Source organism: Scyliorhinus torazame, chromosome 11 (assembly GCF_047496885.1).
Source record: "Scyliorhinus torazame isolate Kashiwa2021f chromosome 11, sScyTor2.1, whole genome shotgun sequence".
Taxonomy (NCBI): domain Eukaryota; kingdom Metazoa; phylum Chordata; class Chondrichthyes; order Carcharhiniformes; family Scyliorhinidae; genus Scyliorhinus; species Scyliorhinus torazame.
In genome coordinates, this window is record NC_092717.1 from 190,245,580 (window position 1) to 190,271,836 (window position 26,257).

The 26,257-nt window shown below is 51.0% G+C and overlaps 1 protein-coding gene across 2 annotated transcripts in view; it reads left to right on the forward strand.

Annotated features, from left to right (window-relative positions):
- The first annotated feature begins 4,136 nt into the window (after nt 1–4,136).
- Nucleotides 4,137–26,257, forward strand: part of LOC140385735 (interferon-induced, double-stranded RNA-activated protein kinase-like) — an 85,865-nt gene continuing 63,744 nt past the window's right edge. Inside the window, exons 1-5 of one of the 2 annotated variants that reach the window (XM_072468192.1) lie at nt 4,137–4,428; nt 6,267–6,313; nt 13,679–13,743; nt 18,350–18,979; nt 20,815–20,934. In XM_072468192.1, coding sequence (XP_072324293.1) covers nt 4,389–4,428; nt 6,267–6,313; nt 13,679–13,743; nt 18,350–18,979; nt 20,815–20,934 — 902 coding nt within the window. In that variant the 5' untranslated portion in view covers nt 4,137–4,388. The remainder of the gene's footprint in view (nt 4,429–6,266; nt 6,314–13,678; nt 13,744–18,349; nt 18,980–20,814; nt 20,935–26,257) is intronic. The other variant, XM_072468193.1, reaches the window with a different exon arrangement.

Sequence of the window (26,257 nt, forward strand, 5' to 3'; positions counted from 1 at the left end):
TCCCCCCACCCTGATGCGCGCCATCATCCTCATCCTCCGCATCCTCCTCTTCCCCATCCCCCTCGTTTGCGTTAGCTCCGGTGCCGTAGGGTCCTCCCTCCGACTCCTCCACCAGGTCATCTCCCCTCTGCATGGCAATGTTGTGCATCGCACAGCAGACCACAACCATGCGACCGACCCTGTCGGGCCGGTACTGCAGGGCCCCTCCGGAGCGGTCCAGTCATCTGAATCGCATCTTCAGCAGGCCGAAGCACCGCTCCACCACACCCCTGGTTGCTGCATGGGCCTCGTTGTATAGGCTCTCCGCGTTGGTGTGAGGCCTCCGTATTGGCGTCAGCAGCCATGACCTCAACGGATAGCCCTTGTCGCCCAGCAACCAGCCCCTCAGCCGGGGGGGGGGCATCCATCGAACATTGCGGGGATGAACGACTGTGCAAGAATGTAGGCGTCATGCACATTCCCGGGGTACCTTGCACACACGTGCATGATCTTCATGTGGGGGTCGCACACCACCTGAATGTTCATGGAGTATGCGCCCTTCCTGTTCATGAACACTTCCCTGTTGTCTGCAGGTGGGCACATGGGGACGTGCACACCATCGGCGACACCCTGGACCATCGGTATCCCGGCCACCTTGGCAAATCCACGTGCCCCTGCTTCCTGCTGTGCTCGGTCCTCGGGGAATTGAATGTACCTGTCCGCGATGGTGTACAAGGCGTCGGTGATGGCCCTGATGCACCTGTGGACCGATGCCTGTGATATCCCGGAGAGGTCCCCGCTCGGCACCTGGAAGGAACCGGTCGCATAAAAGTTTAGGGCCACCGTCACCTTGACGGAGACTGGTATCGCGTGTCCTCCTCCCATTCCACGTGGTGCGAGGTGCGCCACAAGGTGGCATATATGTGCGACCGTGTTCCTCTGCATTCCTCGCCGTCAGGGGGTCAATGTTCCCCTCGGCATCCCCCTGCACATTTGGGTCCTGAGCGCCTGCGGCCTGCGCGGCGACGACGGGCCACTCCGCGGCCATCCCCTCTGCAGCAGCAGCAACCGCTGCATCTGCAGCCACTGTGGGCCGTCCGACTCTACGCTGCCGGATGGCAAACTCCAGAGCTGCAGCTCCAACCACGGCAGTAAACATCGCTGTCTGGGTGGCATACATGGTGACCTGCAGGAGGGTGGTGGGGGGCAGAGAAACGATACGTTACACGGAGGTTCTTCCACACCTCGCCAGCCAGGCTGCATGGGATACCTGTGTGCCCCGGTGGCCTGGTCGCGCTGCAGACACGCAGCCAGCCTAACATCTGGTCACTGTCTGCGCCCAACGGTCAGTTCACACCGTACTGCTCACCAGTGTGCCACTCGCCTGTGCCCATCAGCCACACGACAACCTGCGGCCGTGTCCTCGTCACCGTCCTGCCATATCAGGGCGGCTGACATGTTGCATCCGCGGATGGACGATACCATCCACACTCTCCCACCGCCCCTCCCACCTGCACACTCTCCCTCACCCCACCTCCCACCTGCACACTCTCCCTCATCCCCCCCCCACCTGCACACTCTCCCTCATCCCTCCTCCCACCTGCACACTCTCCCCCCCCTCCCACCTGCACACTCTCCCACACCCCTCCCACCTGCACACTCTCCCTCACCTCCCCTCCCACCTGCACACTCTCCCACCCCCCCCTCCCACCTGCACACTCTCCCTCACCCCCCTCCCACCTGCACACTCTCCCTCACCCCACCTCCCACCTGCACACTCTCCCTCATCCCCCCTCCCACCTGCACACTCTCCCTCATCACCCCTCCCACCTGCACACTCTCTCATCCCCCCTCCCACCTGCACACTCTCCCTCATCCCCCCTCCCACCTGCACACTCTCCCTCATCCCCCCTCCCACCTGCACACTCTCCCTCATCACCCCTCCCACATGCACACTCTCCCTCACCTCCCCTCCCACCTGCACACTCTCCCTCATCCCCCCTCCCACCTGCACGCCGCTCCCTCATCCCCCCCCACCTGCACACTCTCCCTCATCCCCCCTCCCACATGCACACTCTCCCTCACCTCCCCTCCCACCTGCACACTCTCCCTCATCCCCCCTCCTACATGCACACTCTCCCTCACCCCCCCCTCCCACCTGCACACTCTCCCTCATCCCCCCTCCCACTTGCACACTCTCCCTCACCCCCCTCCCACCTGCACACTCTCCCTCATCCCCCCTCCCACCTGCACACTCTCCCTCATCCCCCCTCCCACATGCACACTCTCCCTCATCCCCCTCCCACCTGCACACTCTCCCTCACCTCCCCTCCCACCTGCGCACTCTTCCTCACCCCCCCTCCCACCTGCACTCTCCCTCATCCCCCCCTCCCACCTGCACACTCTCCCTCATCCCCCCCCATCTGCACACTCTCCCTCATCCCCCCTCCCACATGCACACTCTCCCTCATCCCCCCTCCCACCTGCACTCTCCCTCATCCCCCTCCCACCTGCACATTCTCCCTCATCCCCCCTCCCACCTGCACACTCTCCCTCATCCCCCCTCCCACCTGCACACTCTCCCTCATCCCCCCTCCCACATGCACACTCTCCCTCATCCCCCCTCCCACCTGCACTCTCCCTCATCCCCCCTCCCACCTGCACACTCTCCCTCATCCCCCTCCCACCTGCACACTCTCCCTCATCCCCCCTCCCACCTGCACACTCTCCCTCATCCCCCCTCCCACCTGCACACTCTCCCTCATCCCCCCTCCCACCTGCACACTCTCCCTCATCCCCCCTCCCACCTGCACACTCTCCCTCATCCCCCCTCCCACCTGCACACTCTCCCTCATCCCCCCCTCCCACCTGCACACGCTCCCTCACCCCCCATCCCACCTGCACACTCTCCCTCATCCCCCCTCCCACCTGCACTCTCCCTCATCCCCCCTCCCACCTGCACACTCTCCCTCACCCCCCCTCCCACCTGCACTCTCCCTCATCCCTCCTCCCACCTGCACACTCTCCCTCATCCCCCCTCCCACCTGCACTCTCCCTCATCCCCCCTCCCACCTGCACACTCTCCCTCATCCCCCCTCCCACCTGCACACTCTCCCTCACCCCCCCTCCCACCTGCACACTCTCCCTCATCCCCCCTCCCACCTGCACTCTCCCTCATCCCCCCTCCCACCTGCACACTCTCCCTCACCCCCCCTCCCACCTGCACTCTCCCTCATCCCTCCTCCCACCTGCACACTCTCCCTCATCCCCCCTCCCACCTGCACTCTCCCTCATCCCCCCTCCCACCTGCACACTCTCCCTCATCCCCCCTCCCACCTGCACACTCTCCCTCATCCCCCCTCCCACCTGCACACTCTCCCTCATCCCCCCTCCCACCTGCACACTCTCCCTCATCCCCCCTCCCAACCCCCCCCCCAACCCCCCCCCCCAACCCCCCCGTTGGTCGCAGCGTTCTCGGGTAAGCCGACCCGGTCTCCAGGAGCTGCGGAACAGTCCGCTCACCTCCTCACTGCCCAGCGTCAGCCAGCACGACTGGCTGACGACTTTAAATAGCAGGTGTGAACTGGGGTCACGCCGTCGGGACTTCGGCCCATCCGGGACTGAGAATAGCGGGAGTGCCGGAGAATCGCCATTTTGGGTGTCTCGGGCGATTCTCCGGCCTGCGCCGCGCAGAACTAGACGGGGCCGTTCTCGCCGCTTGGGTGAATCGTAGGAGGGCGTCGGACCAGTGCCGCGGGAAAATTTGGTGACCCAGGCGATTCTCCCAACCGGCGCGGGAGTGGAGAATCGCGCCCGAGATTCTCCCTGACAAATATTAAAATTTCGAACTATTGACAGAGAGCCCAGCAAGTGTAACCTGAGGGCCTGTAAATACCTTTTTTTAAATTAATTTATCGGAATTACAAAGCCAGAGCTCAGAGTGTGGACAGGGGCAAACCTCTAACCCAGCTCCTTGCCTGCTCCAAAAAAACAATTCAAATTGAATCCAACTCATGGTCCCCACAAGAGAGACATACTAGATCCAGGCATTACACCTGATCTCCTGTCAAAGACCATCACTGACACCACCTGGCTAAAAAGAGAACTGCAGGCCTATTCGCTGCAGTGTAAATGTATCCACGGACAGACGTCTACGTCCTTCAAGAGAGGAAACGAAAGTGAAAGCTAAGGAATTGGTAGAAATTGCAGAGTCGGGAATATGTTGGCTCATCTGTTTATCTTTTCATTTCACACCTAATCTGGATGTATTGCTCCTGAATACGTTTTATTCCTCGTCCAGTGAAGGCTTACTGTGCTGGGAAACACTAAGCTGGGGAAGGGCATTTTCTGCTGACACTGTGCAGTTCTGAAGGAAACACCTCAGAACTGAGGAAAAACAACAAAAGAACATGGAGGGTTGGCTCCAGAGACCCGGGCAGTTGACAGCAGGTTTGTGAGTCCGCACATCTCTCAATTAGATGATATGACTTGGATCTTCCATGAAGCTGCGACCACCATCAGATTGTCACTCTGGGCTGGTTTAGCACAGTAGGCTAAACAGCTGGTTTGTAATGCTAGAACAATGCCAGCAGCGCGGGTTCAATTCCTGTACCGGCCTCCCCGAACGGGTGCCGGAATGTGGCGACTAGGGGCTTTTCACAGTAACTTCATTTGAAGCCTACTTGTGACAATAAGCGATTATTATTATTATTACTTTTCTGCACCCAACGCTGACATTTCTAACCGGGCCTTCCAAGGGCGGCTTCTGTAGAAATGTGGAAAGTATAGTCTCACAAAGGGCTTCATTGTGGCGCTGTAGCATGGGGGTGGGGGGAGACCAGCCCTGCCCACTTTTTTTATGGCACTGTCTGCCATAAGGTAAGGTTAAAATGTCCTGTGTGAATGTTAGTGAATGGATGAGCAGATGAATGAGTGAATTGGGTCGGTGGATGAAGTAGGTCAGTGGGTGAAGTAAGTGGGTAGGTGGATGAAGACAGTGGGTAGAGTGGATGAAGTAAATGGGTAGGTGGGTAGAGTAGGTGAAGTAAAGTAGTAAATGGTAGGGTGGGTGAGGTAAGTGGATAAATGGGTAAGGTGGCAGCTGGGTGAGGTGGCAGGTGAGTAGGGTGCCAGGTGGGCAGTGTGGGTCAGTGAGTATAAGGTTAAGGTGGCAGGTAGATGAGGTGGTATGTGGGAAGGATGGCATGTGCGTAGGGTGACAGGTGAGTGAGTGGACAGGTGGTTTCGGGTGGGTGTAGTTGAGTCAGGTCTGGAGGGATTGTCAGGTTGGGAGCAAGTCAGGTTGTGTCGGTGGGATAGTCGGGTGGTAAGAGCTAGTCAGAGTGGTTCGGGAGAGTAGTCCATAGGATGCGTAGAATCCCTACAGTGCAGAAGGAGGCCATTAAGTCAATCGAAGAAGGAGGCCATTAAGCCCCGCCCTGTCCCCGTAACCCCACCTAACCTGCACATCTTTGGACATCTTTTAGCATAGCCAATCCACCTAATCAGGTAATGGGAGTTAATCACCTCAGGTCACAGGGTAGCCAGCCAGCTTGGGAGTACTCGGGTCAGATGGGGTGGAAAGGAGTTTCAGTCCCCCTACCCAAAAAAGGATCCAGTAACATTGCAGGCAGTCCAAATGCAATTCACCAGCCTAATTCCTGGGACGAAAAGGTTTTCCAATCAATAGAGACTAAATAATTTGGGTCTGTATTCCTTGGAGTTTAGAATAGTGAGGGGTGACCTTATTCAAACATATAAGGTCCTGAGGGGGCTTGATAGGATAGAATGTGAAATGTTTTCACTAGAGGGAGAGTCTTGAACAAGATAAAGGGCCGGTCATTTAAAACTGAGGTGAGCAGGAATTTCTTCTCGCAGAGAGTGGTGAATCTCTGTAATTCTCTGCCCCAGAGGGTGGTGGAAGCTGGATCATTAAAAGTATTTAAATGGAGGTAGATAAATATTTGATCGATCGAGGAACAGAGAGGGCTGTGGTGGGACAGGCTTGAAGGGCCTGGTGGTCTACTCCTGCTTCTATTCCTTATGCTCGTATGAGTGTTGGCGAGTCCGGAGGGGATGAGCGTTGGGGAATCCGGATGGGTAGTTGGAAGGTCAAGGGTCAGGAGCAATTGTCAGGTTGGGGGCTAGTCAGATGTTGCCAGGGGGTAGTCGGGTGGTAGGGGCTAGTCAGGACTGGTCAGAGGGGTTATATAGTAGGGGATAGTCAGGTCGAGTGGAATAAATTAAGTTAATACACTAACTTGCTAAAATATTTATATTGCCTGTAGATACCATGTCTGACCTGCCAGAGGTGGATCATCTTTCTCCTGAATCAGTAAGTTTGTCTTTTGCAATTGACGTAAATTTTTAATCAACAACTGAATTATTTAAGAGTATATTACCAAGTTGTTGCCAATGGTTAGTTGTCGGGGAGACTTTTTTTTTAGACATGAGGTTGTGATGGAGTTTTGAAAGAGGTTTCAGAAATTTGCCATGCAGAGCCATCTAGTGACAGGCATCTGTAACTACACTGTGACAGTCAGCATAGGGAACGGAAACACAAGAATTCGGAATTAGAAGTTGGCAATTCAGCCCTCCAGTCTGCTCTGCCATTCAATCAAATCATGGCTGATCTCCTCCTGGTCTCAAATCCACCTCCCTGCCTATTCCCCATATCCCGTTAACCCATTTTTAAAATCAGAAATATATCTATCCCCTTCTTAAAACCATTCAATGATCCAAGGCTCCACCGCACTATGGAGCAGCGGATTCCACAGATTCACCACCTTCTGCGAGAAGTAGATTTTCCTCATTTCAGTTTTAAACCTATCACCTCTCAACCTATATCTGTGACCTCTTGTTCTAGATTGCCCCTCAAGGGGTAGTAGGGGTGGAGACTGCCTGCTGTGATTCCTGCCCTGCGACCTGGGTCCCCATTTCATAGAATTTACAGTGCAGAAGGAGGCCATTCGGCCCATCGAGTCTGCACCAGCTCTTGGAAAGAGCACCCTACCCAAACGCACACTTCCACCCTATCCCCATAACCCAGTAACCCCACCAAACACTAAGGGCAATTTTGGACACTAAGGACAATTTTTCATGGCCAATCCACCTAACCTGCACATCTTTGGACTGTGGGAGGAAACCCGGAGCACTCGGAGGAAACCCACGCACACACGGGGAGGATGTGCAGACTCCGCACAGACAGTGACCCAAGCCGGGAATCGAACCTGGGACCCTGGAGCTGTGAAGCAATTGTGCTAACCACTGTGCTACCGTGTTGCCCACTAACGGGCATCTTCTGGGGTGACCGAGTCTGGATGGACCCGGCTGCTGCTCGAGTGTCCCAGGTGGTGTGGTACCACCCTGTTCCGCCCGCTGCCCACTGGATGGACCAGGGACGTGAGGGGGGGTAGTCAAAGGTGCTGCGGTGTTCTGGCACCTCCTCTCTCGGGGTGCCCGATGGCCCTCGGGCTACCCCATGGGGCGGGGGTGTGAATGGAGCTATTCCCTGAGGCTGCATCACCACCTGCCGCTGCCAGTCCGTGAGGCCCGCTCTGGTCTCGTTAACTGGCACTGCCCTCGCCAGGGGTATGCACCGCGGCCCTATGGGTGCTACAGTGGGTGTTGCCCTGGGTGGGTCGCCGGTGGATGGAGGCTGGGTAGCGGGGTGTGGCAGAGGGTGGGGTGGGGGTGTGGTGACACCCATACGGCCAGTGTCACTCTGCAGAACCAGGGGCCAAGGTGGGTGGTCAATGGGTTGCGCAGCAAGATGGCTGTCTTGCAGGCCGCGGTTATGGCAGTCCATGACTGGACACCGCCCCAGTCTGATGGGGGGAATACCCTGACCACTCAGCCCAGTTCCCCCGTCACCCCCCACCCCTCTCCCGGCTCTGGCAGTCCGGCCAGTGTCTGGCCTGGCAGCCCACAGTCTTTCCTCTCTGTGTCCTACCTCCTCTCTCCTCATCAGCCATGAATCCGGTATCACGAGTTTTAACAGCACGAGTGAACCACCCCGTCGGGAACTCGAGCCATCGGAAGAGGAGCATCGCAGAGGCCCTGGAGAATACCGGGTCGGATCCGTTAATGTTATACAAACAGCGTTTACCGTACGAGCATCCTGGTGCGCATTGATGCCGCTGTCGAGGTGACGGAGAATTGTGATTTGTCAAAAAATCTATTTCCCACCCAATCGCATTTCCCAATTTTGGCGTCAGCCAACAGAGAATTCCACCCACTAAATTCTTCAAATAAAATACTTAAGGTTGGCCCTGAATTGCTTCTGAGATTACACTGGAGGTCTGCCATAATCTGCATGGGAGGAAAGGAAGGTTGGCTGGGAAGCTGTTATAGAACATAGAACAGTACAGCACAGTACAGGCCCTTCAGCCCACGATGTTGTGCCGACCATTTATTCTAATCTAAGATCAACCTAACCTACACCCCTTCAATTTACTGCTGTCCATGTGCCCAAGAGTCGCTTAAATGTCCCTAATGACTCTGACTCCACCACCTCTGCTGGCAGTGCATTCCACACACCCACCACTCTGTGTAAAGAACCTAACTCTGACATCTGCCCTATACCTTCCTCCAATCACCTTAAAATTATGTCCCCTCGTGACAGCCATTTCCACCCTGGGGAAATGTCTCAGGCTATCCACTCTATCCATGCCTATCATCACCTTCTACACCTCTATCAAGTCACCTCGCTGCCTTCTTCGCTCCAGTGAGAAAAGCCCTAGCTCCCTCAACCTTTCTTCATAAGACATGCCCTCCAGTCAAGGCAGCATCCTGGTAAATCTCCTCTGTACCCTCTCCAAAGCATCCACATCCTTCCTATAATGAGGTGACCAGAACTGGACACAATATTCCAAGTGTGGTCTAACTAGAGTTTTTTAAAGCTTTCAACAAAACCTTGCGGCTCTTAAACTCAATCCCCATGTTAATGAAAGCCAATAGTGGGCAGCATGGTAGCATTGTGGATAGCACAATTGCTTCACAGCTCCAGGGTCCCAGGTTCGATTCCGGCTTGGGTCACTGTCTGTGCGGAGTCTGCACATCCTCTCCGTGTATGCATGGGTTTCCTCCCGGTTCTCCGGTTTCGTCCCGCAGTCCAAAGATGTGCAGGTTAGGTGGATTGGCCATGATAAATTGCACTTAGTGTCCAAAATTGCCCTTCGTGTTGGGTGGGGTTACTGGGTTATGGGGATAGGGTGGAGGTGTTGACCTTGGGTAGGGTGCTCTTTCCAAGAGCTGGTGCGGACTCGATGGGCCGAATGGCCTCCTTCTGCACTGTAAATTCTATGATAAACACACCCATACGCCTTCTCAACAACCCTATCAACCTGGGTGGCAACTTTGAGGGATCTATGTACGTGGACCCCAAGATCCCTCTGTTCCTCCACACGTCCAAGAATCCTGCCTTTAACCCTGTATTCGGCATTCAAATTCGACCTTCCAAAATGAATCACTTCACATTTATCAAGGTTGAACTCATCTGCCACTTCTCAGCCCAACTCTGCATCCTGTCAATGTCCTGTTGTAACCTGCAACAACCCTCAACACTATCTACAACTCCACCAACCTTTGTGTCATCAGCAAACTTACTAACCCACCCTTCCACTTCCTCATCAAAGTCATTTATAAAACCACAAAGAACAGAGGTCCCAGAACAGATCCTTGTGGGACACCACTGGTCACCGATCTCCAGGCGGAATACTTTCCATCCACTACCAATCGCTGTCTTCTTTCGGCCGGCCAATTCTGTATCCAGACAGCCAGATAACCTGTATCCCATGCCCCCTAACTTTCTGAATTAGTCTACCATGGTGAACATTATCAAATGCCTTACTGAAATCCATATACACCACATCCACTACCCGACCTTCATCAATGTGTCTCGTCACATCCTCAAAGAATTCAAAAGGGTTTGTGAGGCATGACGTGCCCCTCACAAAGCCATGCTGACTATCTTTAATTAAACTATGTTTTTCTAAATAATCATAAATTATATTGTTTAATGTCAGTTAGTTTTGGCCGATCAGGACTGGCAAACCCCAAGGATGTCCAAAGTGGAAAATAGGGGGGGTGATTCTCCCAGCCTCGCGCCGGGCCGGAAAATCGCCGCAACCGCGCCACGCCGCCCCGATGCCGGGGTGCGATTCGCCAAGGTGCAGAGAATCGGCGCCATTTGCGCCGGCACGTTTGGCGCAGCGCCGGTCGCGGGTTGCTGTACGAGGTCGGGCCGCCGATTCTCCGGCCCGGATTGGCCGAGCGGCCGCGCGGAAAAAGCAGAGTCCTGCCGGCGCCGTCTACACCTGGTCGCTACCGGCGGGAACTCTGCACGGAGGATCGGGGGCAGCCTGTGGGGGGGGGGAGGGGAGCTCCGTCCCCTGTGGGGGCCAGAATCGCTGGTGCCCGCGCCCATTACACTCCGTCGTCAAACGCGATGGCGTTCACGACGCGCGGACACTCTGTCCCGCGATCGGAGAATCGCGTCCTACATTTGCCATGGTGTTCTGATGTTACTCAAGAACAAGGGAATGGAATTCCACTTCAGTGTTCGCGTGATTTGGATTATGGTGATTTAGCAATCTTCCTTGACTTCAATGGAAGTAAAGTTGGGACAAGGTGAATGAATATATGCCGACGGATACACTGCACCAACTGAGAAATAGGAGGAGGCCAAAAGATAGATCCTTGAAGGCTCTAGAGACAATGGTGCAGTGATAGGAAGAGGTTATTGTGGGAGATTCTCTTGTGGAGAGAGGTTTGACGAGAGAGTCGGTGGTAGTTTAAAGAAGCCGGGAGCTATTGAGAGTATTGAGCAGTTTTGGCAGTGAAGGTCTGGGGCTGATAATGGTTGAATAATAATAATCGTTATTAGTGTCACAAGTAGGCTTTACATTAGCACTGCAATGAAGTTACTGTGAAAATCCCCTAGTCGCCACACTCCATCGTCTGATCGGGTACACTGAGGGAGGATTCTGGGGGACGGATTATCCAACCACCCGCCGGGTCGGAGAATCACCGGGGGGGGGGGTGGCGTGAATCCCGCCCCCGCTGGCTGCTGAATTCTCCGGCGCCGGGGTTTTGGCAGGGGCGGGAATCGCGCCGCGCCGGTCGGCAGCCGCTAGCAGCGGTCCCCCCGGCGATTCTCCGGCCAGCGATGGGCCGAGTGGCCGCCCGTTTTCGGCTGGTCCCGCCGGCGTAAATTAGAGTAGGTACTGACCGACGGGACCTGGCTGTGCGGGCGGCCTCCGGAGTCGTGGGCGGGGCGTGGGGTGATCTGGCTCCGGGAGGCCCACCGATCCGCGGGTGGGCCTGTGCCGTGGGGACGTTCTATTCTTCCGCATCGGCCGCCATGGTCCTCTGCCATGGCCGACGTGGAGATGAACCCCACTGGGATGACGCCAGCACACGCTGGCGGTCCCGCGCATGCGCCAACTCGTGCCGGCCGGCGGAGGCCCTTCGGCGCCGGTTGCCGTGGCACCAAGCCCCTTCCCTGCCGGCCGGTGCGGCTCAAGCCACCCTGGCGCCGGCCAAGCCCCTGAAGGTGCGGAGGATTACGCACCTTTGGGGCGGCCCAACACCGGAGTGGTTCACGCTATTCCTCGGAGCCGGAGTTGCCCGCCCTGCCAATTCCCACAGAATCCCGCCCAGGATGTCCATTTCACCTAACAAGCATGTATTTCAGGACTTGTGGGAGGAAACCGGAGCACCCGGAGGAAACACATGCAGACACAGGGAGAACATGCAGACTCCGCACAGACAGTGACCCAAGCTGGGAATCGAACCTGGGACCCTGGTGCTGTGAGGCAACAGTGCTAGCCACTGTGCTCCGCTATGTGGATGAATGGCTAAAGCAGCTACAGAGTCAAATAATGATGCAGGATAGAACAAGGCCATTTGACCCATCATACCTGTGCCAGCTCTTTGAAAGAGCTAACCGATTAGTCTCATTCCTCTACCCGTCCTTCATTACTTTATAGCTCTGTTTATAAACAGTCTTTTTTAAGTCTTTCCAACTTGTCCTACCAATTTCAAAAATTTGTTATGTACGCACCCATTTGTACTACTTCTGTATCCTCTTTAAAATTGTATCATTTAGCTTATATTGCCTCAGCCAATTCTTCTAACCAAAAGGCGTCACTTCACACATCTCTGCATTAAATTCAAGTTGCCAATTGTCTGTCCAATTCCCCAACATTTGCCTATGGCCCCAGTATGTTACTATTCTCCGCATTGTTGACTACATTTTTGAGTTTGATAGTATCTGCAGACTTTGAAGCTGTGCTCTCTATCACAAGTCAGGGTCATTAATATATGTCAAAAAAGCAGTGACCAGATATTGACTCTGGGAAACTCTCTAGACCATCGTGTACTTCCCTTCAATCTGAAAAACAAACATTTCAGCAGTACGCTGCTTTCTATCTCTCAGCAAATTCATCAAATAATTAGATCAGTTTCAAACATAAGTTGGCTTCACAATACGTGTTGGTTTTTTAGTTATTGATCCATATTTTTACCAGTAAAAGAGAGGATCTAACCATCACTTCTTGACATTCAATGGCATTACCATCGCTGAATCCCCCACTATCAACATCCTGGGGGTTACCATTGACCAGAAACTGAACTGGACTAGCCATATAAATACTGTGGCTACAAGAGCAGGTCAAAGGCTAGGAATCCTGCGGCGGGTACATCACCTCATTACTCCCCAAAGCCTGTTGACCATCTACATGGCACAAGTCAGGAGTGTAATGGAACACTCGACACTTGCTTCGATTAATGAAGCGACAAACAACACCAAAGAAGCTCAACACCATCCAGGACAAAACAGGCTCCTCGTTTGTTATCCCTTCCACAAACATTCAATTCCTCACCACCAACGAACAGTGGCAGCCGTGTGTACCATCTACAAGATGCGCTGCAGGAACTCACCAAAGTTCCTTAGTCAGCACCTTCTAAATCCATGACCATCTAGGACAAGGGTAGCCATTACCTGGGAACACCACCAGCTGGAAGTTCCCTTCGAAGTCACTCGCCATCGTGACTTGGAAATATATTGCTGCTCCTGCACTGTTGCAGGGTCACAATCCTGGAACTCCCTCCCTAACAGCACTGTGGGTGCACCTACACCTCAGGGACTGCAGCGGTTCAAGAAGACAACTCACCACCACTTTCTCAAGGACAACTAGTGGTGGGCAATAAATGCTGGTCTAACCAGCGAAGCCCACATCCCGTAAATTAGTATTTTGAAAATGTATTACCTCTTTACACCACTGACTATAAGCTGACTGGTCGCTATTTCCTAGGTCTGTCCCTTCTTTGAACAGGGAGTATAATTTGCAATGTTCCAGTTCTCTGTCCCCACTCCAATATCTAAGGAGGATTGAAAGATTGTAGCCAGAGATTCAATCTCCATGTCCCTCAGCAGACTAGGATGCATCAAATCCAAAGCAGTTAACTTTCCTACTCTCAGTGCTGCCAAGTGCATTCAAATATAAGATAATGAAAATAGGGCCATATACCCAGGGAGAATAATCAGGGTGCAGTATAAGGTTTACTGACGACAGGGAACAATGCTGAGGGTACAGTTGAGCACCTGTGGAAAGATTGTGGCAAAAGGAGGGCAAAGGCTAGACAATTGCAAGTTTTAAAAGTGGACAAGTTTTAAAAGAACTATTTTTCTCAACAGGGCAAGGCTGACAGCAAAGCAGAGACTGAAGGGGGGAACAACAACTCCATGGAATCTGCCTTGCAGTAAGTACAGAAGTGATGCATATGCAATATTGTCTCTGCTTCAGCAGTACTTCAGTGCAGTGCTTGTACCTGATGTTTTCCTCCCAAAATAATTTTAATTCTTGGTAAAAGTATTAATTAACCAATGCTTAAATCATGATTTCGCTACTTTGTCTAGAAAGCTCACTGGTTACAATGGTGGCCCACAGCCAAGCCTTAGAAAAGGAAAACAACATCAACCACAGTTTATTTTTCTCTAATACCTTTAATGTCACAAAATGTCCCAAGGCGCTTCACAGGAGCATTTTAAAATCAAAAATGACAATGGGCGTGATCTACCAGCCATGTTGCGCTCTCAGTCGAGCGCAAGGCGGCCGGTAAACCACGGGAGAGACCTCCCGCGGACTTCCCGACAGCCTTCCTGCCTCACGGGATATATCCAAGTCCAGCGAGCCATCAAAATCAGAATCCCACCTAAAGGGGGTGTGACAAAACTGCGCATGCCTAACTCGATTATAAACCTACTTAGGCGAGCTTACCCAGGATGTACCGGCCTCCCAGCGAGGCCACAACCGGGTGATGTTCAGTACTGGTCCGCACAAACATGAACCAGGTGGAATGGCGCACAGGGGTCTCCCAGACCATTGGAGGCCCGTGGGTGGCTAGGGATAGTGAAGGACGTCCCGCGGCCCTCCCTCTGGAACGTGGGCACCTTGACACTGCCCAGCTGGCACCTTGGTACTGCCACTCTGACACTGCCAAGGTGCCTGGCTGGCACTGCTAAGCTGGCAGGAGCACTGCCAGGGTGGCAGTGCAAGGGTGCCCAGATGCCAAGGTGGCATTGCCAAGGGTCAGGGTCTGAGTCAGCCATGCCCATGAAAGTAGGGTGGAGATGGGGTATGAAGTGTGGGGAGATACAGGCCAGGTAGGTAGGAGTTTCTGGGAGGTTGGGGGGATGATGTGTGGGGGTTCTGGAGGAAAGGGCCTGTAAAGGAGCCTGGGGATCGTGAAGAGAGGGCCCCCAGAGACCTCCATAGTGGGGTGTCCTCACTTGAGATGGTGTGGGGTAATGCCTATGTGTGTGGGGGGTGATATTACCCAAGGGTAGGGGAACCCACAAGCTCTCTTAGAGATTGCTGCACCCTTCCAAAATGGCAGCCCGATCTCTGAGTTCAGCTCCCCAGTGCTGAAAAAGATTCTAAGTGTGGGCTAAACTGGAGAGAAACACCCTAGGACCCAAAAAAGTGACTAAGTGTCATTGAATAGTCGTGGGGAACTCGCCGGCAGAGACACAAATGAACTTCGAAACATTCCTGTTAGATTCTGCCCATTGACTCACGTAAGGAGATATTGCCGCGTGTTTTTCGGTGGCGAAGACGGCCCACCAATGGGATCTACCGGTCCCATTGACAGTGCCCCTCGCCACTGGGAAACCCATCCGCCGGTGTTAACAGCCAGTAAATCCCACCTATTAGGTCTAAGGACCAATTTTAAAGACTGTGCTAAAGAAAGACACTGAGGTACAGATACAGAAAGGTATAGAGAGGTGTTTCTCTGATAGACCTTTCATTCTCGATCAACTGGAAGTGCAGATGTGGATGTATGGTGACGACAAGACCTGGCTCAATTGTGATTCTCCAAATAGTTGAATAGTTTACCATCCTTCACTTTAATGGTTCATGCATGAATAATAATCACTTGGGCAAGAGAGCATGGGACACTAGTTATACAGGAATGGTACTCGATCAATGTGGCATTTGAAATGATTGAAAATTCATAATGATCTTGTTGGAAAGGATGTGTTGACTTTTTGGGCACGGTTCTTCCAAAAGGGAACAAAGTCCCCTAGCGAGCACATTTAGCCGCGTGTTTCTCAGCGCTCCCAGTGCCGAGAAACATCTGGCTATTCAACGCGACTCGCGTTGTAGAAGGGGCCTGAATGGGGAAAGCGCGGCCGACGCCGCACACAGCCCTATTTTGTACAGTAGGGAGCTCCACTCGGCAGAACATCCCAGTGTAGCAAGGCTCCCGAAGCGATCCCCAACCTCCCTCAGCCTGAACGCACTATGGGAGGATCACCGCCACCCCCCTGGATGCCCCCAACAACCACACAGGGCACCCCAGCCCGATCGCATGTGCGAAAAAGTGCCAGCTTGGCACCTTGGCAGTGCCCATGCCAGCTGGCAGTGCTAGTGCACAACCCTGCCTCAAGGGCATGCAGCTGAGGGCCTCCGATCCCCTGGGAGACACCCCCCACGAGTGTCGTTCCACCTCACTCCAATGTGCAGATTTACCAAAAAGTGATCCCGTCCGCAATGTGCGGGTTTTACATCGCAACACGTTGGATCTCATGAGGCATTGTGAGCCAGGTAGATCCTGGGAGCGGGGTCTCCCAGCTTTCATCGGTCATGTTGCACCGCGGCGAGCTGCTTTCCCGGCACAACATGGTCATTTGATCGTGCCCTTTGTCTCAAGCCTGTTAAGGTTGTGAAGATTTGTGATCCAATATTCACCACTACTCCGAAAGTGACTATTATTCTTGTTAACTATAGTTCTATAACACTGAAAAATATTTAGCACCTCATGAAATATCCATTTTTCACATGTAAAGTTAGATGGTAGATAATGGCAGCCTATTTCAACAAAAATGCACCACAGACTAGTGCAATCCTGTCTTCCCTCACTGTGACTGAGCTATGATGAGAAATTAGATGAACCCTAAAGATATGCAGGTTTAGGGTGTCCATGGAAGGGATTACGGTGAAGTGGGAGGAGGAGCTGGGGGTTGCGCTTGAAGAGGGACTATGGTGTGAGGTGCTGCCAATGGTGAATGCCTCAACTTCGTGTGTGAGGTTGGGGCTGATACAGCTGAAGGTACTGTACAGGACGCACCTCACAAAATCAAGGATGAGCCGGCTGTTCGAGGGGGTGGTGGATTTCTGTCAGTGTTGTGGGAGGGGCCCGGCGTACCATGTCCATATGTTTTGGTCCTGCCCGAAGCTGGAGAGGTTTTGGAGGAAATCTGTCATCTTTACCTGGCTTTGGAGGCAGTCCAAAGAACATTGATCCCGGGTATGGAGGGATTTTCTTATGAGGAGAGGAGGTTGAGTAGGTTGGGTCTGTACTCATTGGAGTTTAGAAGAATGAGAGGTGACCTTATTGAGACATATAGGATTCTCAGGGGACTTGACAGGCTAGATTCTGAGAGGGTTTTTTTCTCCCTTTTGGGAGAGTCTAGAACCAGAGGACATAATCTCAGGGTTAGGGGTCACCCACTTAAAACAGAGATGAGGAGGAATTTCTTCTCTCTGGGGTATTGAATCTGTGGAGTTCTTTACTGCAGAGAGCTGTAGAGGCTGGGTCATAAAATATGTTCACGGCTGAGATGGACAGATTTTTGATCAGTAAGAGAATCAAGGGTTATGGGGATAAGGCGGGAAAGTGAAGTTGAAGATTATCACATCAGATTAGTCATGATCTCATTGAATAGTGGATCAGACTCAATGGCCGACCTCTGCTCCTACATCTTCTGGTCAAAGTGCTCTCTGAATGGCCCAGCAAGTCACTCAGTTGGACAATTAGGGATGGGCAATAAATGCTGGCCCAGCCAGCGATGCCCACGTCCCATTAATGAATTTTTTAAAGTCTTCACACAATGTTTCTTGGAAGTTCCTCGATGAAGAATCAATTGATACATTTAAAGGGCAGATTGGGATTTATGTAGCGCTCAAAGAAATGAAAATTGTACCATGGGAAGTTAATTTATTATCGCCTGTTTAACAACATTGCCCAAGAAGGTGACTCTTAGTTAAAATTAGAACAAGAGCAAATCTATAGTGTAGTCCTCACATGGCATCATGTTAAGTACACCACCTGGTAGTGAGCCATACAGGTCAGGGGGATTCTGGATTTCATCTTTAATTTAGCTCACCCAGTGCTGCGGTGCATTAGTCTCTGTCCCTTGGCTAAAATGCGTCGAACCAGAGGAAATGGGCGAGGTACTAAATGAGTGGTGCCACGAGTGGTTGCCCTCAGGTACCACTAGCCGAGGCTCCATCACCACCACCCCCAGCCGAGGGTTCCCCACCCCCCGTCAAGCACTGAGGTGGTAAGCCCAGAACCCCTGGGCTCTTTCCCTGTGAGAAAAGATGGCTACTCACCTCCTCGGCTCCCCACAGAAGCTCTTTCGCCAGGTTCACATTTTAAAAAAAGAGTACTAATCGGCGCCAGCGTGACCATTTGCTGGGGAGGCTGCTGAATAATGGGAGGCCGTTGGCTATGGGATGGCTCTCGTTAATTGTATGGAAATAGGGCTTATGTAGTGATAGGGTGAGATCCTGATTTCAACTACAGGAGCGGGCCGGTTACATCGCAAACTGGCGCCTGGCACGGTTCTCGTTTTCGACCTCCTTTCACTCGAGCGAGAATGCAACGAGGCTGGAGAATCACACCCATTATCTAGCTCTGACCTAAAGCATAGGTTGCAGTGTAAGATTGCTTCCAATAGCTACGTAAATGCTCACAGAAGAAAATTGATAAACAATTATGTTGTGAATAAAAGTGTTCTTCACAAATAGTCCATGTGTAGAGCTTACTGTCTCAATAATATTTGTTTTTCTTGGTGTAGGTGCGTGTGTAGTAAGCCTAGCCTGGCCAGGAATGACAAAGTGAACATTTCCTACCTCAGTGAGTTTGAAAACGTTTGCACAATTGACAGCAGCAAGCCCAGCGATGAAGGAAATGAAACAAGTGAAGAATGTCTAATCCTGGATGGATTCGTTGCAGCAAGCTCGGGTCACAGTAATCCCAGGAATCCCACTCGAAGCAGTAACACCAATTGTGATCCCAGTGACCCTGTGTTAATCGACATAAAGAGTCCAAATGGAACCTTAGATAGCTGTCACAGTAGTTCTGGTGAGGTTGGGTCAGATGACCTGGACATGCCCAATCCTCAAACCTCGACCTCTGGGCAGACAAATCGTTCTATCTCTGTTCCTTTTGCTGAGTCTGGTAATCCAAGAACAGAAGACAACTTAATGCTCAGTTCAAAAAGCTACGGGAATTCCAGTGCCAGTAGTACTGATCCCTCTAGCATGCTTCTTGACAAAAACATTACTGAAAGCTCTGGGATTGGTTCAAGATTTATTTCATGTTCTGATGCAACTGGGTCTGTCTGTAACCCACAGTCTGATGAAAACTTTGAAAGCTACGAAGCTGACGATACCGTTGAACCCAGCAAATTTAATAGGCGATCATTGTAAGCAGATTTTTGATCAGTCAGCTGTTTAATGCTTGGTTACTTTCTGCTCGTGGCAATACCATTCATTCACCCGTCTCTGTTTCCCAGTTGTGCTCTATTGTGGAATTGAGGTGGGTAAGGATGAGGGGCTGCACACTCCAGGCTTGTTCATCCAAATTCAACTTGGAAACAGAATCTTCTACAATTGAATTTCGCTGTAGCAGTTGGCCTGTGGTATTGTTCCCAAGCAAAGTGGGTATTATCGTTAAAATTACAGGCTCCAGGACAGTGGTACACCACAGTGGGAGGGGATATTTGAGTCAAGTTTGTGTCTATCCATCTGCTTCTTCCACAGGTTGAGTGTTTGTCTCTCATGAGCAGATATGAGGATAAATAATGGGCTTAATTGTCTTTCCTTCCTATTTCTCATTTTTCCCCTTCAGGTCCCCCTGTGTTTCCTCATTACGTTTATGCCTTTCTCTTTCTCTCTCCACCATCCCACCTTCCTGGGTTGTGTGTGCACATCTTACATAGGGTTACATAGAACATAGTGCCCATCCAGAAACGGGCCATTTGGCCCACCCAGTCCATACCAGTGTTTACGCTCCACTAGAGTCCCCTCCCATCATTTTCTCATCTAAACCTTTCATCATAACCCTGAATCCCCTTCTCCTGCTAATGCTTATCCAACTTCTCCTTGCATCTAATGAGCTCATATGAGCTTAAATGAGCGCAGGAGTAAGATTGTTTACAATTTCATTCAAAATCCACAGGAATACCAGAGGTACAAAACCTGGTCCCAGCACTTGATACAATCAACAGTAAGCTATAATTAAGTGAATCAACCTGGATATTTTGTCAATTGCAAGGGCTTCCATCCCAAAAATGTTTAGCCAGTGTGCAAGCACAAGAAGAGATTTATGATTGAATGTTGTGTGATCTGGCTCACTGGGATCTCCCAAGTGTTCTCAGTTCTCCTCTGCAATGAGGCAGGGCCTCTGAGTGACTTAATGTGTTCATTTGATGGTTGCAATGCAATCGGCGAGGGTGACTTTTAAGGAGAGGCGTGAAATCACATAAATGTCAAGCTGAGTGGCAGTGGTGGATGCACAGAGGGGGAATTGCACAGAAAAAGAGTAATTGGTACATTTGCAAGGAGAGTGGGTTGTGTGATGTGATGGAGTAGGCATGACAAGGCAAAGTGAGGGGAGGAGTGGGGTGATGCACACAACAGGATGAAGGTGAATGTGAAACCGTATTCAGCTTTCCGGGCCTATTTAGGTTATTGAAGCGTTTGCCGTAATAAACCTTGAAGCAGCTCTTGCTGCTGACTGTCATGTTCTGGCCGATATGAATAATGAACTACAGAAATCTAGTTTTAAAAAATTATTGTGAAACAACTACGTAATAAAGATAACAAGGATAAATAAGATAAATTGCTAACACTAACTAACTATTATAGAGCTACTGCAAAATACATCTATCCTCCAACACGACTTACTCCCAACTCCCCAGACACATGGTCATGTAGTGGGTTAACACTGCCACCTAGTGGTCAGAGGTTGTGTATAATATTATGTACAGAATTGCTTCATGCATATCATCACACTGACCTCCTTGGACACATCCAGCCACACATTCTTTGTGGCAGCAGCCAACTTCTTCCTCTCAACTGAAGACGATTGGCTTAAAAAGCATGACCTATTGCTCTGTTTGTCTCTATGCAGTTGCTGTCTGACCATTTGAATGTTTCCAGTATTTTCTGGTTTTAGTTCCATGCATTATTCACTTAATATTTTTTTTTCATCAATTTATTTATTGGCACCAGCAATGTACTGAGTGTGAGTTTATAGTTACAGGAGATCCTTTGATGAGATACAGAGAATTGGAAAGGGATCCTTTGGCTCCGTTTATGAAGTGAAACACAAAATTGACTACCACACATATGCTGTCAAATGTGTGCAAATAACTAAGTAAGTTGGCTTCTTCTGATTCGGAAAGATTACATTATTCCATTCATGTGAGTTTGTTTTTTAACTGCATAAATGGCTGGAACAGGACAGAGTAGAGAGCTTTATTTAGCATTGTGCACAAGATAGATGCAGACTGAATAAATGAATGAACATCGCTTATTGTCACAAGTAGGCTTCAAATGAACTTACTGTGAAAAGCCCCTAGTTGCCACATTCTGGCACCTGTTCGGCGAGGCTGGATACGGGAATTGAACCATGCTGCTGGCCTGCCTTGGTCTGCTTTAAGAGCCAGCGATTTAGCCCAGTGTGCTAAATCAGCCCCTGTTAAATGACAATGAATGGTCTCCCACATTGTGTCACTGAACGGTCTGTTTACGCACAAATGACAGATAATCGTGTCCACTCCTGTGCGCACTTTGGGTGTATCAAGGGCAATTAGGGATGGGCATCCCATATATGAATTTTTTAAAAACCTACCAGCAACAGAATCCATGTCGTTTGACTTCCCATTGTCAAAATTACAAAAGCAACTACTCTGAAAATTTTACAATTCCATGTGAAACTGGGCAGCTGTCCACCCTAACCAAATCATCTGTTGGATCAAAATCCAGGAACTCCCTAATTAACAGAACTGTTAGGGCACCGTCACCACATGGACTGTGGTGATTTAAGAAGAAGGTTCACCAATACCTTCTCCACGGCACCTGAGGAGGGGCAATAAATGCCAGGCTCGCCAATAACACTCACATCTCAAGCATAAATTGGCACCAGTCCAAAGATGTGCAAGTTAGGTGATTGGCCATGCACAAATTGCCCCTTGGTATCCAAGCGTTAGGTGGAGTCACGGAGATAGGACGGGGGTGGGTGTGTGGTGGTAATGGGCCTGGGTAGGGTGCTCTTGGAGGGTCGGTGCAGACTCAACGGGCCGATTGGCCTCATTCTGCACTGTAGAGATTCTATGATAAATTAAACAAAAATTGAAGTTGTTAAGATTTCAGAATGCCACCATATTTACAGTTTTACCATCAGCACTGGGCGTCATTGCTGTGGCACAGTTGGGCACACTCTTGCTTCTGAGTCACACATTCATTAGTGGTGAGAATATGATGTTAATAGAGATGAGCTGGATTTTACACTTCACCACCAGTAGATTTGCAGGTGGGGGAGGTACATAAAATCCAGTGGGCAGCCTGCACACTATTTACCTGCCCACCCATGCCCCAATCACAATTTTACCAGTGGCGGGGTCCATCAGTGTGCCAATTGAGGCCTTTAAGAGGACAGGTAATGCCCAATTAAGGAGCCCATTCCACTGTCACCCCGATTTAACTGGCAGTCGATGAAGCGCACATCAAGCGCCCATCCAGCAGGTCTCCAAAGATTTCCAAAACATTTACAAAGTTGCAATCCAGTACTGAATGCCCCTAAAGGTCAGAGTACAGTACCAGCACCGTTCACTGGTCCCGGTGGAGCCAGTGGTACATTAGAGCTGCCGACCTTGGATTGAACAGAAGGCCTTTGAGGCTGGACTTCATGTCCCGAAGGAGAGGCGGTGGCATGATGGTATTGTCACTGGACTAGTCAATCCGGAGAACAGGTTAATGTCCTGAGAACCCAGATTCGAATCTCACCACAGCAATGGTGGAATTTGAATTCACTAGAAAATCTGGGAGTAACATCCTGTCTCGGGTTTGAACGTGTTTTGAACCAGTTAACTGATGACTGACAGTTAACTGCCATGCTTTGTTTAAATTCAAACCAGGCAAGTTGACACTGATTGATCAAGGCATTTCCCTGGCGAATGAACCAGAAAATGGTTATCACCTATTTTCTTCAGTTGAAACAGATACAATGTGTGTCCATGTTTAATTCTGCCTGCAAAGAACAGGACCCTGTGCATTTATCTATGTAGCTTCTAGCATGCATGGGTGCGCCACACTGCAAGCCCGACTAATAATCTTAAAATGGTTGCCAGTGTAATTCTTAGCATACTTAGAGAAATCACAGGGACCAGTAATACCAGGCAGCCAACAAGCGTGTTGCCCTGGTCAAGGGCGGCACCCGCCTATAGCCAGGACTCTTCAACGAGAGCAGCCCGACGAAGACAGATGCATGCAGTTGAATTGCATCGCTGCGCTGCAGACTGCCCCCAGCTACTTCCCGTCCAGGTGAATGGTCACCCACTTATAATGGAACTGGACCCAGAGGCTGAAGTCTCAGTGATAGGATGGAAGACATTCCTAAAGATCAGGATGGGAATCCAGCATTTGGACTTGAGGGACAACAAGACGAGGTTTGCAACGTATAAGGGGGAATCACGAGGCATTGCGGCTACAACAATGACCCAAGTTGCCTGTGGACAGCAGTCTGTCAGGTTGCCCTTGATAATAGTACAGGGCCCCAGCCCGAGTCTGCTGGACCCTGATTGGCAGCAGAGGCTCCATTTGGACTCATAGTGAATTTTCAGGATGGGCACTGGGAGATTATACAAAGTCTTGGTGAGGTACCCAGAAGTTTTCCAGGAGGGCCTGGGTAAGATCAATGGTGCCATAGCTAAGATTCATGTAGACCCTGTGGCCTAACCAAAGTACTTTAGGGCCCACCATGTCCCTATGCATTGCTGACAAAGGTAGAAGATGAGCTCAACTGCTTGGAAAGCCGAGGAATCATCTGGCTGGTATAAATTCCAGATTGGGCAGCGCCTGTAGTCCAGTTACTGAAACCAGGTAAAACCATCCGCCTGTGTGGGGATTACAAGCTAACTGTGAACGAGGCCTCTCGTTTGGACAGACACACAATGCCACAAATAGAGGACCTCTATGCAAAGGAGGACACTCTTTTTCTAAACTTGACATGAGCCAACTGGAGCTAAACACAGCTTCCAGAAAATTTGTGACCATTAATACCCACACAGTTGCCATACGGGGTGTCATCAGCTTGCACTATTTTCCAGAGAATCGTGGAGAATATACTCCAAGGACTACCACTAGTGGCGGGATAGTTGGATGGTGTCCTGGTCACTGGAGCCACTGAAAAGGAACACCTGAGCAACTTGGAGAAGGTCCTCCACCAGTTTTCCAAGAGAGACATCTCCCTTAAGAGAAGAAAATGTGTTTTTTACACAAAGGAGGTCACAAACATCAGGTAACATCTTGATGCAAGACTGCCTGCCAGAAGAGAAGGTGCAAGCAATCAAACAAGCTCCCGTGCTTGAGAACATAACTGAATTGTTCTTAGGACTTGTGAATTATTACAGGAAATTTATCCCTAACTTGGTGACCACCCTTGCACTGCTGCATGCGCCATTGAAAAAACAACAGGAATTGGCGTGGAGAGCGCCGCAAGAAGCCTTCACCAAGGCGAAGCAGCGACTTATGTCATCAAAGTTGTTCATCTCCTACGACCCCTCAAAGCCCCTTTTGGTCCCTTTTGATGCCTCCCCATATGGAATCGAGGAGGTGTTATCCCACTCCGCGGATGGAGGAACGCAGAGACCGATAGCCTACGCATCGTGGACTTTGACGGCTGTGGAGCACAACTATGCTTAGATTGCGAAAGAAGGGCGGCCGTCATTTTTGAAGTGAAGAAGCTCCACAGTATGTGTATGGATATCATTTCTCCATCATAACGGACTGCAAGCCATTCCTCGGATTGTTTAAGGAGGACAAGGCAATTCCACCAATAGCATATCCCAGGACACAGCTTTGAGCTCTATCGTTAGCAACATACGAGTACGTGTTTGAGTATCGCCCGGGCACGGATATCGCAAAACAGACGCTTGGACACAGAAGGACCTCATCTTGGTGAAGTTACACCATGTCATCTTACATGGGGCTCAACAAGGTAAACTGCCTAAGGAGCTGTGGGTTTTTGAGACCAAGCAGCAAGAGGTCAGCATGGAGGATGGCGTCCTCCTGTCAGAGCTCGCGTTGTGATTCCAAGTCAGGGCAGACAGACCATACTTAAAGATCTACTGATTGGACACAAGGGGGTGTCAAAGATGAAATTGCTAGCTAGGAGCCATGTATGGTGGCCAGGCCTGGATGGCAACACCAAGCGACTGGCCCGGCAATGCACCACATGCCAGGAACATGAGAAGCTCTGGCCAGTTACACCCCTCCAGCCAGGAGAATGACCGGGTCGGTCTTGGGTGCGCCTGCATGCAGATTTTGCCAGACCTTTTCGAGGCTCAATGTATTGCTGATAGTGAATACCATTCCAAATGGCTAGACATCCATTGAATGTCACCCATCACTTCAAAGGTCACCATTGAGAAGCTATGGCTCTCATTCAGTACCCATGTTATCCCAGAGGTATTAGTCATGGACAATGGTACCCCGTTCACTAGTGAGGAGTTGGCATGCTTCACGAAGACAAATGGGTGAAGCACATCCCGGACAGCTCCATACCAGTCTTCCTCAAATGGTTTGGCCAAACGGGCAGTGCAGACTTTCAAGAGGGCTTGAGGAAACAGGCCATGGGATCTGTGGAGATGAGGCTGGGGCAATTTTTGTACATCTACCGTGCCATGCCACATGTTACACCAAGTGGCACCGGCAGAACTGCTGATGGGCCAGAGGTTCAGAATCCACCTTAGCCTAACACTCCCCAATATTAGCGGGAAAGTGGAATGGAGACAAGACCTCCAGATCGAGATCTGAAGTGGATGGATGCAGGACAGACGTTTCCGACCGGGGGACATGGTATACGTTGAAAACGTCTGAGATGGTACCCGTGGATTTCAAGGGCCATGGTGAAACAGAGCGGACTGGTATCTTTCACAATAAAAATACAAGAATGGACGGTGCAGAAATATCTGAACCATCCCGAGAAGAGAGATAGCATCAGGACCAACCCCACCAGAGGAACTGTTTTCCAGTCCTGCCTGCCCAGCACAAGGGGGGCTGACCCCTAGGGGCCATGACACTGAGCTGCATGCGGTGGAAAATTCAGGATCCGACATGGAGTCTCAGGTATCCATATCTTCGGATGATAGCTGCGCCAGGGAACAGTCGCCGATGGTGCCTCCCAGACAATTGACGCAAAAACGAGGTTCCTTGATATGCTTCACGCCATCCGACCCAGCCTAACAACAGCTGGAGACTCAACCACGGGCAAAGAGAAGAAGACAGCCTCCTCCACTTCCCATGACAGAGGGACATATGGACTTTGGGGGTGGGGGGAGGATGTTATAACCCCCACGAGCCCCACAGGGATGACTTGATAAATCTCCCTGTGAAGCTCGTGGAATATGAGCTGTCCCGCTAAGGGGCGGAGGCCCATCAGCAGGGATCATTAATTCCCCAAGATAAAAGACAGCCCA